General features: G+C 45.5%; 1 protein-coding gene across 5 annotated transcripts in view; it reads left to right on the top strand.

Annotated features, from left to right (window-relative positions):
• Nucleotides 1–16840, top strand: part of DAB1 (DAB adaptor protein 1) — a 287178-nt gene extending 270338 nt beyond the window's left edge. For 2 of the 5 annotated variants that reach the window (XM_007462570.1, XM_007462567.1), the window contains 3 exons: nt 1840–1967; nt 2326–2424; nt 15906–16010. In XM_007462570.1, the coding sequence (XP_007462632.1) occupies nt 1840–1967; nt 2326–2409 (212 nt within the window). In that variant the 3' untranslated portion in view covers nt 2410–2424; nt 15906–16010. Of the gene's footprint in view, nt 1–1839; nt 1968–2325; nt 2425–15905 lie in introns of all 5 variants that reach the window. The other 3 variants (XM_007462569.1, XM_007462566.1, XM_007462568.1) reach the window with 3 other exon arrangements.
• Nucleotides 16841–17086: the final 246 nt, after the last annotated feature.

Below are 17086 nucleotides of genomic sequence, written 5' to 3'. Positions count from 1 at the left end.
ACGCGGGCCTCTCACTGTTATGGCCTCTCCCGTTGCGGAGCACAGGGTCCGGACGCGCAGGCTCAGCGGCCATGGCTCACGGGCCCAGCCACTCCGCGGCACGTGGGATCCTCCCAGACCGGGGCACGAACCCGTGTCCCCCGCATCGGCAGGCAGACTCTCAACCACTGCGCCGCCAGGGAAGCCCACAACCTATCTTTATTTTTTTTATTTTTTATTTTTTTTAATTTTTCTTGTGGTACGCGGGCCTCTCACTGCTGTGGCCTCTCCCGTTGCGGAGCACAGGCTCCGGACGCGCAAGCCCAGCCGCCATGGCCCACAGGCCCAGCCGCATCCGCGGCACGCGGGATCCTCCCGGACCGGGGCACGAACCCGCATCCCCCGCATCGGCAGGCAGACTCCCAACCACTGCGCCGCCAGGGAAGCCCCCGCAACCTATCTTTATATCCTCTTATCCATCAGCATCACCTTTCGAATGTTTTGAGTGGAGAGGAACCAAAAGTACACCTCAAATAGAAATAGAAAAGCACAGTGGACTGAACACTGTCAGATTTGTGTTAAATCCCAGCGCTCCTGCTTCATAGTTGTGTTAACTCTAAGAAAGGCACTTCACCTCTCTGAGCCACAGCCTCTTCATCAGAAAAAGACAATAGGTAAAATAGCACCTTGCAGGGTTTATATTAGAGAGCATAATGAATGCAAAGTGCCTAGCACTGTGTCTAGCTTGCTGGCATGCAATAAATAGCATCATCATTCTAAAGAGAGGTTCATCGAGGCAAAAGCAACTCACCAAGTTTTACAATCACTCACTGTCTGATAAGCAGCCAGATTTTGTAAATTCTGGGATGTAATGGCAGGGAGGCCTTGTCAATGGCTTTTGAAATTCAGCTACTAAATCAAGCCACGCCTCCCCCCCCTCCCTTGGGGCTGAGCCAGTGCTGGGTATTTTCAATGCCAATTTAGACATTGAAAAGAAAAAAAAAGAAATTATTGAAAGGAAAGTAGTTTCTACTGGTGTATTTATTATAAACCTCTGGGATAAAGGAGACAAGGAAAATGTGGGAAGGTTAGGACAGAAAATGGAGATCCTTATGGAACAAGGGAGAAAGTGCCAGCTGTGAAGTTGCCATCAGCTGCATTCATTTTCCCAGATCACTGAGACACTCTGTTCAGCATGTGTTTATCAAATACCTACTATGTGACAGGATACAAAGCCTGCTTCTACCACTTGCGAAGTCTGTGGCCTTGAGCAATTTAGCAGTCTTCACCTTCCTTATCTGTAAAATTGGAAGAACCCCTACCTCGAAGAGGCCTTATGCAGATTCGCGATATCGCCTGTAAAATTTCTGACGGCTTCCGACGCATAGAAGGCGCTCAGTGAATGCATATCACTCTCTCCTCTTCTCTATTTATTCTACTGAAATAATTATATGAAGTTAAGAAAGAAGACTGCAGTCCAGCAGGTTTCAATCTGAGTCTGCAGAAACACAGAATTTCTGATTCAGTAGGTGTATCTAGGGTGGGGTCCAAGAATTTGTATTACTGTCAAGTTCCCAGATGGGACTGATGCTGCAGGTCCAGGGACTATCCCTTGAGGACCGCTTCCTCGCCCATCCCTGTGGACCACCAGCTCCTTCCTGACCATCAAGTTTGTGAGAGGACAAGATTAATAGGTACAGAGGAGATATTAAACTGTTCAACCGATTTGACTTGTGAAAGGAAGGGAGGAGCCCTGGGATCTGACTTGAATATAATCAGATCCCTGAGGTTTCTGTGGGGTATAAACAGTTGCTGCCGGACACTTAGGATGTTTTCTTTTTTTGCATGGTCTCTATGTAGCTCCAACCCCAGCCCCTAGACAGAGCTCTCCATCCAAATCATCTGCATCCCACGCCAGTGATCCGACCACCGATGACATCTTTGAAGAGGGCTTTGAAAGTCCCAGCAAAAGTGAAGAGCAAGAAGCTGTAAGTGACCGGTTTGTTCTTTCGGTTTTGGTTTTTTTCTTCAATTTAAAACCTCTGTATCTGAAATGGACAATGCATGAGGAAACCTATGTAGAAAAGAATGCTGGCTCAGACTCTTAAGTTCTAAAGGGGTGACTAAAGGCGTTTTCTTTTATGTTCAAATGAGCAGCTGAAAACCGTTATCCTTTCATTAAGTTGTTACTACAAGTTCTCACATTTGCGGAAGTGGCATCCTCTAAAGGAAGTGCTGCCTCCTTTAAAATAACAGAGTATATGTGTGCATGAAAATATGCCCAGCTGTCTTATATTTTCAATTACTGAAAAGAAAAAAAAAAAGTGTTATCTTCTTGTGTTCTAGCCTGATGGGTCACAGGCCTCATCCAACAGTGATCCCTTTGGTGAGCCCAGTGGTGATAATATAAGTCCACAGGCCGGTAGCTAGATAGCACAGGTCTGGGTAGGTATCTGTCCTTTTGATCTCCCACCCTTAAGCCATCCGCTTTCCCTTTTGCTTGTTTGTTACCTCAAGTCACATCCCTGATGTTTGCGTCATCTCGCCCTGCCTGGTGTCTGTTTTCCACCTTGTTTATCCTCATGGATGCATGACCTTTGACATATATTGGGAGGTAGGGGATAGAGGTGAGGAGTGGGGAATGGTTGTATTTTATTAGTGATATGTTCTGAGTTGGGGGGGGGGGTGTTGCTAGAAGGAGGCATGGTCAATGCTACTGAACGTGGACTCAGTGTCTAAAAGCATCAACATTCTGAGCTGGACACCTTCTGCCCACCCTGATTCTTTCTCAGTGAAGTTGGGTCCAGAGGCTTCAATCTTTTAAGCAGTGTGTCAACTGCATTTGCCTACACTCTGCAGATCTAAAATAAGGTCACCAACCAAACACACTGAGAAGCCAGACTAAGGAACAAAAACAAGCAGTGCTTGAAATAAGATTGATAGAGATGTGAGATCATGGTAGTCCATTTTGTCTGGCCAAAAGGGGCCCCCACACCCTTTCTGACGTGAAAGTGGAATGCAAAGCTCAGAGACATGTCACGTTCGCTTCTGAGGCTCTGCTGTTTGCACCTGTGTTACAGCCCGTGGTTTGCCACCAAACCACTTCAGACTCCATCAGCAGCGGCTTCAAGAGAGGGGTACTTACATTTACTAGAAGTGGGTTTTGGCACTTGAATTTTAATACATCTGATTTTATGGACAGAAAGAGGGGCTGATGAAGCGAACTTTCCCAGGAGACAGAAGTACCCCTTGTTACCCAGGCATGATTTTTCTAAGGTCGCTCCTTGACAAATGTGTTCACTTTTCATATACTTTTCTAGTTCTCCATAAACGTGTAGGACTGAAAGGCCCTACTGACAGAGCTCTGTTTTTAGGCCTGAACATTATGGTCAGAACCATTAAAATGGTAAATAGTTTTCACTGTTCATAAATGGATTCTGAGGCTACCTTGGAATCAGTTGCAGTTCGTGTGTAAGTTATTTTGATGGTTCTTGAAAGCTCATACAGTGTTTTGAAAGTGCATTTTGCTAATAGATTTTATGATTAAAGAATCTCACGTACCATACTTTTTGCCATGTTTCACCTCAGTACGATAGCACATGAGAACACATCATGCCATGCAAATGCCCATCTAAAAATCCAGTCTTGCATAGCTATTTGGGGAACTTGTGATACAGGCAAAGTCAATGTTCCAGGAAAGACAAGAGATGATGGGTGGACACCTTGGGAAGATTCCCCCAGAGGTTTTTCTACCCCTTACATATGTTTTATTTCACATGCTCACCCTTGCCTTGAAAAATTTGTTGAATGAACTGGAGGTGACGAGAGCCATTCATCAGCGTAACAGCCAACATCATCCTAAAATTGAGTTCTTCTAGAGAATAAAGATGACATGCAGCATTTGCAGGTCGATGTTTCACACCCTCATCTTTACGAGCCTGTTCTGCTTGAGACAGTCGTACAGGCTCTTTTGTGAGGCTTCAGCCTGTTCTGTGTTTGATGTTCTGTCTAGAACCCCAGGCCAGGGTTGAGTTATGAATGGATGTGGCGTGGTCTAGTGGGAAGAGCTCAGAATTTGGAACTTGAGTTCAAATTCTAGCTCAGCTACTTAAGAGCAGGAAATCTTGGGCAAGAACCATACTTGCTGTTGAGTCTTGGTTTGCTTATCTGCTGAAAGGGCCTTATGTATACATTACATTAACTAAGACAGGATATGGAGACAGGTACTCGGTACTCGGCTTAAAAAAATCTGGTTCTGGAGCAAGAGTGAGTTCAGAATCTGGCGCTAGCACTTATAAGCTATGTGACCCTCATGAGACGTCATAATAATTCTCGATCTTATTTTGCAAAATGAGGGTAAAAATAGTGTTCTCCTCATAAGCTTATTGTTTGGACAATAATCATAGGAGGTGATATGTGTGGAGCTCTTAGCACAGCATCTGACACAGGGAAAGCACCCAAGAGCTGTTAGCTGCCATCGCCACCACCAACACCATCACCATCACCACCACCCCCATCATCATCCTATGTGCTCAATAAATGTGGTTCGCCACTCCCTTGGATTTTATACGTTTAGCCCTTATGTCCTCGTGTTGAATAAATTCTACCATAAGGACCCAGGCCACTGGCTGGGAGGTTTTGCTTTTTACTTTCTATTTGCAGGTAATTAATTTTCAATATGCCCCAAAATAGCTTTGGGAAAAAGGAAAGAGAAAAACCCTACTTCTAGTTTTCTGGCTCACCCTGTCCCATAATCAGAAGGACCCCTGTTAGGGCCTCACAGGCTGCCTCACACTTCTCAAAAAATGAGCAGCCTTAGATTCACATGTAAATCATAATAAGTAGCTCCCAGCTCCAAAGGAGGGCTGGGCTGTAATCTTCCATGAGACAGTTTTCTCCCTTTGAGAGCTTAGTCTGGCAATTACACAATCACCTATCAAGAATTGCATTCCAAGAGGCCGATGCCAGCCTTGCCGACACATCCCTTAAGACACCCATAAGGAAAGTCCAAATGAGCCTTTTGGGCCCCTCCTTCAATAGCAGTATAAGCCACGTTTGATCTTTCTGTCTCCATCCCATTCACCGGTCCACCCAACTGGAAATTTACCGACTGCAATTTCTTAGGGCCTTTCCAGACATTTGGAAAAAGGATGCCATGCAGGGGGAGTTACGTCCATGGCTCTGTCTTCCCCGCCGCCTCCATACAGTGGGAAAGCAAGAGTCTCAGCCTTCTTATCACCCTTTGCAACCATTATCTCCAGCTGCTTTTTATTAGAAATGCCCGCACGATTCTGAATAGGTAGGGGTGACATCTGTTGATAAGTTAAAACCATATTGCACCCTAGTAAGAGGCAACGGATGGCCTCAATCCTCTCAGGAGGAAGCTTCGGGGCCAATCTCAAAACAGCATTTCTGTTTTAGCAATAAAGGGGAATATCTTCAATTATTTCATGTTGTTCCCCTACCCTCCCATCTGGGAGAATCACGTGTCTTTGAAAGACTGGGTCAACAGGGGCAAAAAAAAAGAACCCAAATAATATTATAATGGCTGGCGTGGGAATGGCAGGTAATTTATACTCCACTGATATGTTGCTGGAGCAATTTTAAGGGCGAAATGTTAGCTTTTGAGGAGATGAAAGAAAAATGAAAACATTTATTTGGTTAAATGGGCTAAGTAAATAAACTGCCTATCAGACTTTCCCAGCTGTCAAGTCAAAGTAGCGTCTGTAACAATGGGGAATTGTTTGGTCTGTCTCCCTTAGTAACAGCAGATATTGCCATAAAAAGTCACTGTCATTTTTTAAGACCAATCTTCATAGTGGGAACCCAAGACATGTAAAATGTTACCTGATGGATTTATAGTGTTCAAGGGAAAAGAAAGCAGAACTTCAGATGCTTTTGGTAAGAGATTTAAAAAAAAAAAAAAAAAAGGAAAGAAAGAAAAGAAATGCCCAGAGTCAGGGGACTTGGGTCTGAGTTATGGTTCCAAAGCAGGTGACCTTAGGCAGGACTTTAGCTAGCCCCTGGAACCCCCGGTCACCACATATGGATGAAGACGAATCATAGCAAGAGCTCCCTCCTCAGGCTCTCCCAGAATCAGAAGATACCATGAGTATGAAAGTGCTTTATAAGCTTTGAAAGTAGAATACACGTATTTGGCATTATTATCACTATTCTGTTTTTTGTTTGTTTGTTTTTTTTTTTCTTTTTGGTACGCGGGCCTCTCACTGTTGTGGCCTCTCCCGTTGCGGAGCACAGATTCCGGACGCACAGGCCCAGCGGCCACGGCTCACGGGCCCAGCCGCTCCGCAGCATGTGGGATCTTCCCAGACCGGGGCATGAACCCGCATCCCCTGCATCGGCAGGCGGACTCTCAACCGCTGCGCCACCAGGGAAGCCCACTATTCTGTTTTTAAATAGAATCATGTAACAAAGAGCCTCAAAACAGAGAACCACAAAAATGGAAAAATAATCTCTCCTTTTCATGGGCATAGCACTCTGAGGCAGGTCCGAGCCAGGCTAGTCCAGGCGGGAGATGGGAAGGCCTGGTTGAGAGCAGTGTCGGCCAGGTTGGAGAGATGGGCATGATGCCCAGGGATATGAAAAGATGGAATCAGGAGGAGGTTAAGGCTGCAGGGAAGTGGGAGGTGAGGAAGAAGAGGGCGTGTGCTAGGATGACCCCCAGGTTCCTGCCTGACTGGGGGATCTAGGTGGTGCCAGGCACTGTGCTAAGGAATGCAGAGCTGCAGCCTTGAGCAGAAAAAAGGCCAGTTTACTTTGGGACCAGTTGTACCCGAGGTGCCCTTGAACTTCCAAGCAGAGATGCCGGTGGACTGCTGGATATGAGACTCTGGAGAACAAAAGACTAGAAATGGAGATTTCAACATGGTGTTCAGCCCCTAGAGTAGTGAGCACACCTAGACTCCACTGATCATTCAGACCCGAGGCCAGCACACTCTCTGGGACTATTTACTTTTTTGTGGGCCATTTGGCCTTTGTCACAACTAATCTGCTCTACTGTTGCAGCAGGAAAGCGGCAAAAGACAGTGCATAAAGGACTGAGTGTGATGAGTGCCAATAATACTTTATTTACAAAAAAACTGGCAGCCACTAAAACGGGCCAGTGGGCTGTCGTATGACGACCTCTGAGTTAGATCACGCTTACTGTTTCTAGAATCACCCTGCAGAAGCTAATGCAAGTAGCCTTGCATTTACTACTACTAATAAAATAAATGTAAAAATTACTAGGATGCTAATAGCACTTTTATAGACATCACCTAATTCAATCCTCAGGGGAATGCTCTTAAGGATTTTTATCATTCCTATTTCACAGATATGACAGGTAAGGTAGAGAGGTTTATGACACGTTGTAATCACACGATTCACACGTAATAGGGCTAGAATTTGAATCTAGACCCAGATTAAACAACGTAAGAGCACTCAACCAAGACCGGGACCCCTAGGTTTTAGCAGCCTCGCTGACGTCATTGCTTGTGACCTGAGGCAGACGGCTTCATTTCTGACCTCTGGTCTTCTCTTCGGTAAAGCAAATTCCCACAGGCCCTTCTAGCGGTTACATTCTAGGACCCTCTAACTTGCCCACGGTCACCCAGCTAGAGCATTGGAATACCCAGTCCTCAAACTAGATCTTCCAGCAGCACCCTTCTCCCAGGCTGTCCTTATCCCCAGCTAGTGAAGGAAAGGCCAGAAGTCCCTGAAGTATGTTGACTTCATTAGGGGTCCTGGTGACTACATGGGTGAGATCCAGGACCCACTCCTGACCACCAGGAACCTACTCAGGACAGGCCATCCTGCTTATGGCAGAGAACGGGTGCCAGCAACCTCAGTGCCCTCCTCTGCTACCTGACAAGGTCGAGAAAGGTGATGTAAATCTGCAAAGCAGATAACTTGTACCCATCATTATTATTATTATTGGGGAAGTGCAGAATTGATCAGGACATGTGCAGACCCCCTGGGAACTCACAGTGTGCACCTCTGTGTTCACCAAGTGGGTTTCAGCCCCCAAGACCCCTGGAAGCGAGTGCGTTTAGCAGCAACTTCAGTCTCTAAGGCATCATCATTAAATCCATCCTGTAGTTTGAAGACTTCCCTACTCTGAAGGCCAGATTTTCAGGCTGAAAGTGGTCAGAAAGCTTTATTGTTTCCCTTTCCTCTGAATAAAAAGGAAAGGAAGACTCCTGCCCCTCGTTAAAATTCCTTATGTCATATGAGCTCACTTATTACGTGTTACAGTCCCATGATGTTGATGTTACAAACCCCATCGTACAGATGAAGAAAACTGAGGCCCAGGTGAAATGCCTTCCTCAGTTCATACAGGTAGTTAGGAAGTTGCTGGGGTCTTTGTGGCTCTAAACCCCATGCCTTTTTCATGGATTCAGGTGGAACTTTGAGTTCTTACAGCCTTACTTCCACTCCCTGGTTACCATCACCTTTTTCATTTTATTAGGCCAGGAAATGTTAGACCCTGCTGAGCTCGGCCCAAGTGTTCGGGCTTAAAGACCCTGAGGCTGAAGTTGCTGCCTCGGCAGGGCAATGCTGAGGACCTCAAGCTTTGGCTCACCTCCTAGCTGCAGTCTGACCCCCAGCTTGGCTCGGCATGGCTCTTACCCCCAGGCTCCCAGGAGGGGCAGAGATGGGCTTGCTCAGCAGCTAGATTGCATGGCGCGTGACCTCACATCCAAAGACCACCTTTCTCAGCATGCCACGTCTTCTTGCCACTCATCATTTGTTTTGGACATACCTTTGCTCCATGTGGCCAAGCTTTCCAGAAACAAACACAATGAAAATTAAAGGGATGCAAAGTCATAAGCACAATTTAGGTGGCTTTTCCAAAGGGGCTCATTATAATGTGGGATTGGAAACTATATGCCTTTATACTTCAAGCCAGACAGGTGGAGACAGGTAGGGAAAGTGAGGGAATAAGCACAGAAAGGGGAGTCCAGACCCTGAGCTGCCCTCCTGGCTCTCTACTGATTCTTGCGGACTTTGGGGGGGAAAAAAAAAAACCCTCACATCTGGGGGCCTCCATTTCTTCCTGTAGGAAAGGAACCGTCAGATCGATGGCCCTTCTTGCTTTGACATTTTACAAAAGGGGTCATGTGGCAGTGGAGAGGACAGTGGGCTTAGGAAAGAGCTGGGTGTGTTTACATGAAACGCTCAAGAAAACAAATCTAATCTACAGTGGTCGAAAGCAGATCAGTGGTTGCCGCACTGGAGTGAAGGGTTGACTGAGCAGGACCCTGAGGAAGTTTTTAGGGTGAGGAAATGCTCTATAGCTTGATTGCTCTGGGGAGGGCCAGATGGGTGTATATATTTCTCACAACTCATCAAACTGTACACTTAAAATGGGAACATTTCATTGTATGTAAATCACACCTCAATGAAGTTGATTTAAAAATAAGAATAGGGGGCTTCCCTGGTGGCGCAGTGGTTGAGAGTCCGCCTGCCGATGCAGGGAACACGGGTTCGTGCCCCGATCCAGGAAGATCCCACATGCCGCGGAGCGGCTGGGCCCGTGAGCCGTGGCCACTGAGCCTGCACGTCCGGAGCCTGTGCTCCACAACGGAAGAGGCCACAACAGTGAGAGGCCCGCATACCGCAAAAAAAATAAATAAATAAGAATAGGTAAATTCATAGAGATGGAAAGTAGATAAGAGGTTAGTTACCAGGGGTTGGGGGTCAGGGGGACTAGCAAGTCACTGCTTAATGGGTACAGAGTCTATTTGGGGTGAAGAAAGAGATTTAGAAATAATGGTGATGGTTACACAACATGATGAGTGTGATGAATGTCCCTGAATTGTAATGCTTAAAAATGATTAAAATGGCAAATGCTTTGCTCTGAATATTTTACTGCAATACAAAAGCTAAAAAAATAACAAAGCTGGTTATATCCCAGCTCTGCCCTATGCTGGCTGAGTGACCTTGGGCCAGTCACCAAACTCTGGGGAGCCCTGCTTCTTGCCTGTAAATGGAGATAGGAATACCCAGGGTACAGACTCTGCGATGCCCAAATGAAACCGTGTATGTGATCGAGGAATCCCCTTTAGAGACTGTAAAGGTTTCTGTAAATATAAGCTATTATTACTCTAAATCTGTGATTCCACTTGACTTCTGTACGTGAGCTCGTACTTCATGCTTAAAGTCATCTGCAAACACGTGGAAGTCTCTGCCATCCACAGGGCCCTCCAACCAGATCCTTTAGATTAACCCCGCATTCTCTCTACACAGTTTCGCAAGGCGGATCCTGTGCCATTATTATTCCTAACAACCCAGTTAACGCTATGAGGTAGTGTCTATGAAGGAGATGGACTTGGAAAGCCACCTACAGGTGATTCTTAGGCCTAAAACCATCTTCTGTAAAGGAAGGATAGAGCCACATGCCCAGACCTAAGAAACCTAACCGTTTTTGGAGTACCTCCTCCTTGCCAGGCTGTGTGCCAGACAGTCAATGTGTATTTTCTCCTTCAATCCTCAATGAGGATTTCTAGACTCATTTTACAGACGAGAAAACCGGAACCCAGAAGGGTTAAGTAACCTACACGGAGTTTATTTTGTTTTTGTTTTTGTTTGGGTTTTTGCGGTACGCGGGCCTCTTACTGTTGCGGCCTCTCCCGTTGCGGAGCACAGGCTCCGGACGCGCAGGCTCAGCGGCCATGGCTCACGGGCCCAGCAGCTCCGCGGCACGTGGGATCTTCCCAGACCGGGGCAGGAACCCGTGTCCCCTGCATCGGCAGGCGGACTCTCAACCACTGCGCCACCCGGGAAGCCCTACATGGAGTTTTAAGGTTACTAAGTAGGTGACAGTGAGAAAGAGAACAGCAGCCTGACAGCCAAGAGCTGGGCCCTTGGTGTTCTGTTGAACGTAAACAATTTCACAGAACACCAGCGTCCCACAAAGCATTCTGTGACCGTGATGTGTCAAGACACGTCCAGACCACTCGGTAGCCATGGCTGACAGGAACATTGTCCAAATTCCAAAAATGACCAAATATTCTTCTCTCCTGGCTTTAGCCTTGTTCCATGCTACCTGCCTCCCAGATAAGAATTATTAAGATAATCATACTCCAGCTTCCTGAAAGCATCCAACCCAGAGAGAAGCCTTACTTTCTTGACCCTCCCCCTAAACATCTAATATAAGCCTAAACCCGTAAGAAGCCCTTTCTAATCACCTCTTCCAGACTTGCCTGTGGTTCCCCTCGTTGTAATGAGTAATAAACCCAACTTGTTCAAGTGCAAGTGTGCTCGCGGTGGTCTATGGCTGCAGGCAGTAGTTGGCAGTAGGAATACCAGCCTGGATCTGCCCGATTTCCCATCTGTGTGCTTGCACTCTTTCATTGCACCTCCCGGAAAACAGGGTATTCAACCTAAGTCAAAGGGTGGAGAGTTGATTTGTTTTCATTTTTACTGCATGGTTTCTATCTACTTTGTTGTCCTCTAGAAATGAAGATTACTAATATGTCAGATTCACAAATGAGCTTAAAGTTCAGAAGTGTTTGCCAACTCTCAGTAAGAGAAGCACTTTTCATTCACTCATTCACATCCTCACGCTCCGTGTTAGTGGGTGCGCCTGCCAGCTTCCAAGCTTGGGCTCAGAATTTGGAATGCTGACGTGCAAGGTGCAGCGGAGCTCACTGTGTAGAAGGCACCAGGAGATAACATGATGACAGTGTAGACTCCACAGGGCACTGCTGGAGTCCGGGGCAGAGTGGTCCACGTCACCTACATAGTCCAGGAAGCCCTTCTATTTGGGCTGGTGCTGAAAGTATGAACCCCCAGGTGCAGGACGAGGAGAGGTCCTGAAGGTGGAAGGAATTGTCTAAGCAGAGTCTCAGGGATGGGAAATCCCATCATATCCGGGGGACCAGATGTACAGGGAAGAAGGTGCAGCCTAGGAGAGAGAGGAAGTGGATGAGGCCGGCTGGGAAGGGGGAGCCATGTTGGAAGGGCCCTGTGGACCATCCTGAGGAGTCTGCGTTATCCTTGGGGCCTTAAGGAGCTGGGAGGGTCGTTCTAAGCAGGAAACTGGCATGACAAAATCCATTTCAGAAAGATCATTGTGACAGAAGCATAAGAATTTTTTTTAAGCATGATGTACGTGACCGGAAGGGTAACTTTTTTTAAAAAATAAGTTGACTTATTTTTATTTTTGGCTGCATGGGGTCTTCGTTGCTGCACACGGGCTTTCTCTAGTTGCGGCGAGCGGGGGCTGCTCTTTGTTGCAGTGCGCGGGCTTCTCATTGCGGTGGCTTCTCTTGTTGTGGAGCACGAGCTCTAGGCACGCGGGCTTCAGTAGTTGTGTCACACGGGCTCAGTAGTTGTGGCTCGCAGGCTCTAGAGCGCAGGTTCAGTAGTTGTGGCGCACGGGCTCAGCTGCTCCGCGGCATGTGGGATCTTCCCGGACCATGGCTCGAACCCATGTCCCCTGCATTGGCAGGCAGATTCTTAACCACTGTGCCACCAGGGAAGTCCCAGGAAGGGTAACTTTTGATTCATGATCTGGAAGGGACATTTATTAGCTCTAACGGACTACGAGACTAATGGGTCTTATGTGCCCAGTGAAGGAGCTTTGACCTTACCCTGTGGGTAATGAGGAGCCGTTGAAGGATTTGAAGCAGGGCCGAGATGTGGTCAGATCTGACCAAAGAAAACAAAAACTATCAACAGCGTGTCATGTTAATGTGTGATTCCATTTAGGCTTTTTGGAATGTCGAAAATAGCTTAAAGACCCCATGGTGACCTTGCCAGAAGTCAGGTCAGAAATTTCTGGATCAAATGATTTCTTAGCTCCCCTCCAGCTCTGACAGCCTAAGATTCTGTAACAAGGAAGGTAAAGCTATTGCCAAAACGTATAATGCATCAGAGTGTCAGACTTTGGGATTATCTGCTGCTTGGGGTTTTACACACCACTGCTCCCCTTCATTTAGTGGGGATAATTGAGAGTTGACTGCAGTCGTTACCACTGTTGTGATGGGTATTTGAAGCTCAATTCCGGCAAGCAGGAGATGTGTGAATATTTATCTCAGCTGCAGAAAGTTACTGCAGTGTGGCATTAATTACGCTGTCTGAGCCTGCTGTCTTCTTCTGTTTTTAGGTGTCATTCTCAGTTGAATAAATTAGTTTCCAAAATTGGAATAAAGCAAATGTAGGGTGAGATCAAGGCAGCCAGACTTCTTAGGGTATCCAAAAAGCAGAGTGAGCTGAGAAAGTCTACCCAGGAAAGATGAAGATGCATCCTTGTAGCCCAGCGCAGGCAAAAGGAAATGTTTCCCAGTAGTGGTATTTCAGCACCACTCTAGCTTTGCTCCACCCGCCTCATACCCAGAACACAAACACACAGGCAAGTTCCACGTTTAGCCTTACCACAGGTATTTGAAACATTTCAAGACATTGGCAGAGAATAGATTAGGTGCTTAATAAATCATCTTGCTATAGATTTTTTTTTATTTTTATTTTTTTAAATACAATGGCATTTGTTATCTTAACAACGTGGGGCATTTTTTTTTTTTTTTTTTTTAAATAATACACAATGTATTTATTTATTTATTTATTTATGGCTGTGCTGGGTCTTCATTTCTGTGCATGGGCTTTCTCCAGTTGTGGCAAGTGGGGGTCACTCTTCATTGCGGTGCGCAGGCCTCTCACTATCGCGGCCTCTGTCGTTGCGGAGCACAGGCTCCAGACGCGCAGGCTCAGCAATTGTGGCTCACGGGCCCAGTTGCTCCATGGCATGTGGGATCTTCCCAGACCAGGGCTCGAACCCGTGTCGTCTGCATTGGCAGGCAGATTCTCAACCACTGCGCCACCAGGGAAGCCCCTTGCTATAGATTTTGATTTTTGATTCAGTTATGGGAGAATAAAGCCAAGGGAGAGTGTGTTTAGGACAAAGGGATCAGAACAGTGAAACAAGTGGAAAGTGTATCCTAGACATTCATTCATTCAGCAGACCTTCATTGTGCACCTACAGCGCTGGGTCCACCTGTAAAATGGCAGGTGGAATGGGGAAGTGGTAGCTCAAGTAGGGCATGGATGGGCTTTCCTACTTTCTAGCATCAGATATTTGGAAGAATTATTACACTTATTCTTTATGTTCCAAGGCCGGTATGAAGTCCCATGGGTGGAAAGCATCGAGGGACAAATTGGCAGTCTGTTCTTTTACAGAATTGGGTGCCTCAAAGCCTAGGAAGCTCCTTCCTCCTGAAAGAATACAGAGATGATGAGTGCTGGAAGAAGACATCCTGTACCTACCTGATCTCAGGAGTCCTGGATTCTATTCACGGCATGGTTACTAAGTAACCTTGTGACTCTGGGGCAACAAAAGCTCTCTTCACTGGGCTTTACATTCCTCATCTGTAAAATGATGGGTCTGGACAAAATTATCTTCTAACCCATCCCCACTTTACAATAAAAGCAGGTAGTACAATATATTAAATCCATGACAGGCAGCACAGTGACTTTGAGATCACACAACCTCTTTGATTTTCAGTTTTTATCTGCAAAATGAAGATGGAAAGAATATAAACCACTCCCAGGACTGTTAGGCAGGTAAAATAAGACATAAGGGTGCTTTATAAACTCCAAAACACTCTACGACACCATAGATTGAAGTTTTTTGTTTTTTAGTTTTTGTTTTTTTTTTTAATGGCAGCTGTTATAATAGATGAGAAAAGGCACTGGACCTTACTTTTAGGTCCCATGTCCCAAACTTACTAGCTGTGTGACCATAGACAAACTACTTAACTTCTCTGTGCTTGGTTTCTCATTTGCAAAAGAGATAAATCACCTGCCTTACAAGGCTGTTGTGATGTTTTCAAAAGACAATGTACTTGAAAATATCTAGCATGGTGCCAGACACACAGGAGAAGCTATAGAATGCCAGTTCAATCTGTTCCTTCAGGAAAATAAGCAGTTAAAAGGGATCTTTACTCACATGGCAAGAGGCAGGCTAACATATAAAATATGACAGAATTAAGATGTCACTGTGTCCATTTAGTTCTGGTACAAATATCCAAGAGTGACAGCATGAAGGCCAACTTTATTAGAAGGGCCTGTGCATGCCTAAGACCAGAATATTGACCTGAACTGCTTGGCCAGTGCACCCTGGGCCATTTCAACATGAACTGAAGTCTGAAGCGATTTCAACAAGGCCAAACACCATTTCCCATCTACATTTGGATTGGAGGTTTGCTGTGTCATATGTTGGTGAAAACCCTTGTGTATGTCTTAGGACAGCCCCATGGGTGCAGGCAAGTGACCCGCCAAACCTCACACAGCTGAGTGGATCGAAACAAGTTCGAGAAGCTTTTAACTAAGAGCTAACGGCACGATTGCCATTTCTCTTATTCTAAAGTGCACCCAGTCATCACTGCTCGTAGAAACCAAAGAGCGGTAGGAGATGGAATTTCAGCAGCCTCAAGTGGATTTCGTAAAACTGTGTTGGAAAAATGTTCATTTAATTCATGATCATTGTTACCATGTTCTGAAGACCTGTTCCTGTTGAGTACTGTGCTAGAGGCTTTATATATATTTTCTCTAATTCTCTCAAGAACCATGTAGGATAAACAGTATTATTCCCATTTCGTGGTTGGGGAAACTGAAGCTCAGAAAGTGTAAGTATCTTGTCCACATCACACAGCTGGTCCAGCTCTGTCTACTAGACCCTGCGATTTCCCTAACAGGCAGTCAGGCTCAGCTTGAAAACCAGGGGCAAAACTGGGTGAGTTGTTCTTCTTAAGGATAAAAAAGATACCAAAATGATATGCACCATGACTGAATAATCCCAAAATAACCTAAGGTCATTCATCGTAAACTGTCACCTTTCTGTTCTAATCCCAAACCCTCCTTCCCATGCTGTCTCAGAAAATCCTATCCGGAAAAGAGCAGATCTCACTTTGTCCCTCTGTCCATAGGAGCTGGAGCCTCTTTATGCGCGGATCAACAAATCTAAGAAATAGCATCAATGCGGGCTTGTGGCGGGTGCTTCAGGACTGGCATGGAAATCAGCATCGCGACAGGCTCTCTTGTATTCTTTCACCTCACCTCATCCCACGAAGAAATTCATGATTGCCCAATGGAACTCGTTTGGAAGAGGGAACTAAGAGTCTTTGGCAACCACTGGCAGATATCTATGGCAGCACAAAAACAAACACACAGAAGCATAAAAAATCATACCCAACATTAAATCACAAATCAAGCAAATGCTTACTTGACAAAGAGCCTAAGCTCTCTTAACACGTGGGTTTAAGATGACCCGGTATGCGAAACCATAGTTCTCTTTTTTATTTCTCTACCGGTTGGCCACTGTAAAGACATCAAATTTGGAGTGACAGGCCTCAGAGAGTTACATCAGGGTTGGCACTGACGTCATTTAGGCAAAAGTAAGAGGTCTCTGTCACCACAATATCATCATCCATATGCCTTTCCAAATAGGATGATGTATTTACATCACTCCATAATGCCTGGTCTGCCATTTTCCCCCCTTTCCTTTCTTTGTCATGTTTGAAAATTAATGGGTGTACAAATTTTTGTATTGCTTTTGACTTTTTTTAGATATTGGTGAAGAAATCGAACTGGGAAAAAAAAAAAAAACCTCATATGAAATGAATTGACTTGAAATCACAAGACAGATGAGTGGTTGATGATTCTTTTTGATCAAGAATGTTGCCAAAACAACCCTTTAGCTCTTCTGCATCCTGGTGAAGAAAGACAGCTTTCGGTTTAACCTTCACTCTGTGAGTAGGAAAGGACATCGAATCCCATTGATGAGAAAGATGAAAAATGCATCTGATTTCCTCAGAAGCTCTAAACTCTAAGTCCAATAAAATGAGATTTTTTATTTTTCCGATACCTTGCTGCTGTGATGCTATGCAGACAGTGTCTTCTCCACGTGCCATTTTCAAAGAAAAGTCATTTGCCAAATAATTATGGTACAATCCTGGTAATGTGGTTTGAGATCTTAAAAAATGACTTTCTAATGGAACAATAGTGACATGAATATTCAGAGTAACAAACTGATTCTGTGGTCACAGTGGTTCATCTCTATCTCTTTTTTCTACATCAGAAAATTCAAATGGGATTTTTATTTTATAAC

The sequence above is a fragment of the Lipotes vexillifer genome, unplaced genomic scaffold, assembly GCF_000442215.2.
Source record: "Lipotes vexillifer unplaced genomic scaffold, Lipotes_vexillifer_v1.1 scaffold54, whole genome shotgun sequence".
Classification (NCBI taxonomy): domain Eukaryota; kingdom Metazoa; phylum Chordata; class Mammalia; order Artiodactyla; family Lipotidae; genus Lipotes; species Lipotes vexillifer.
This window is presented reverse-complemented; position numbering and strand designations above follow the sequence as displayed.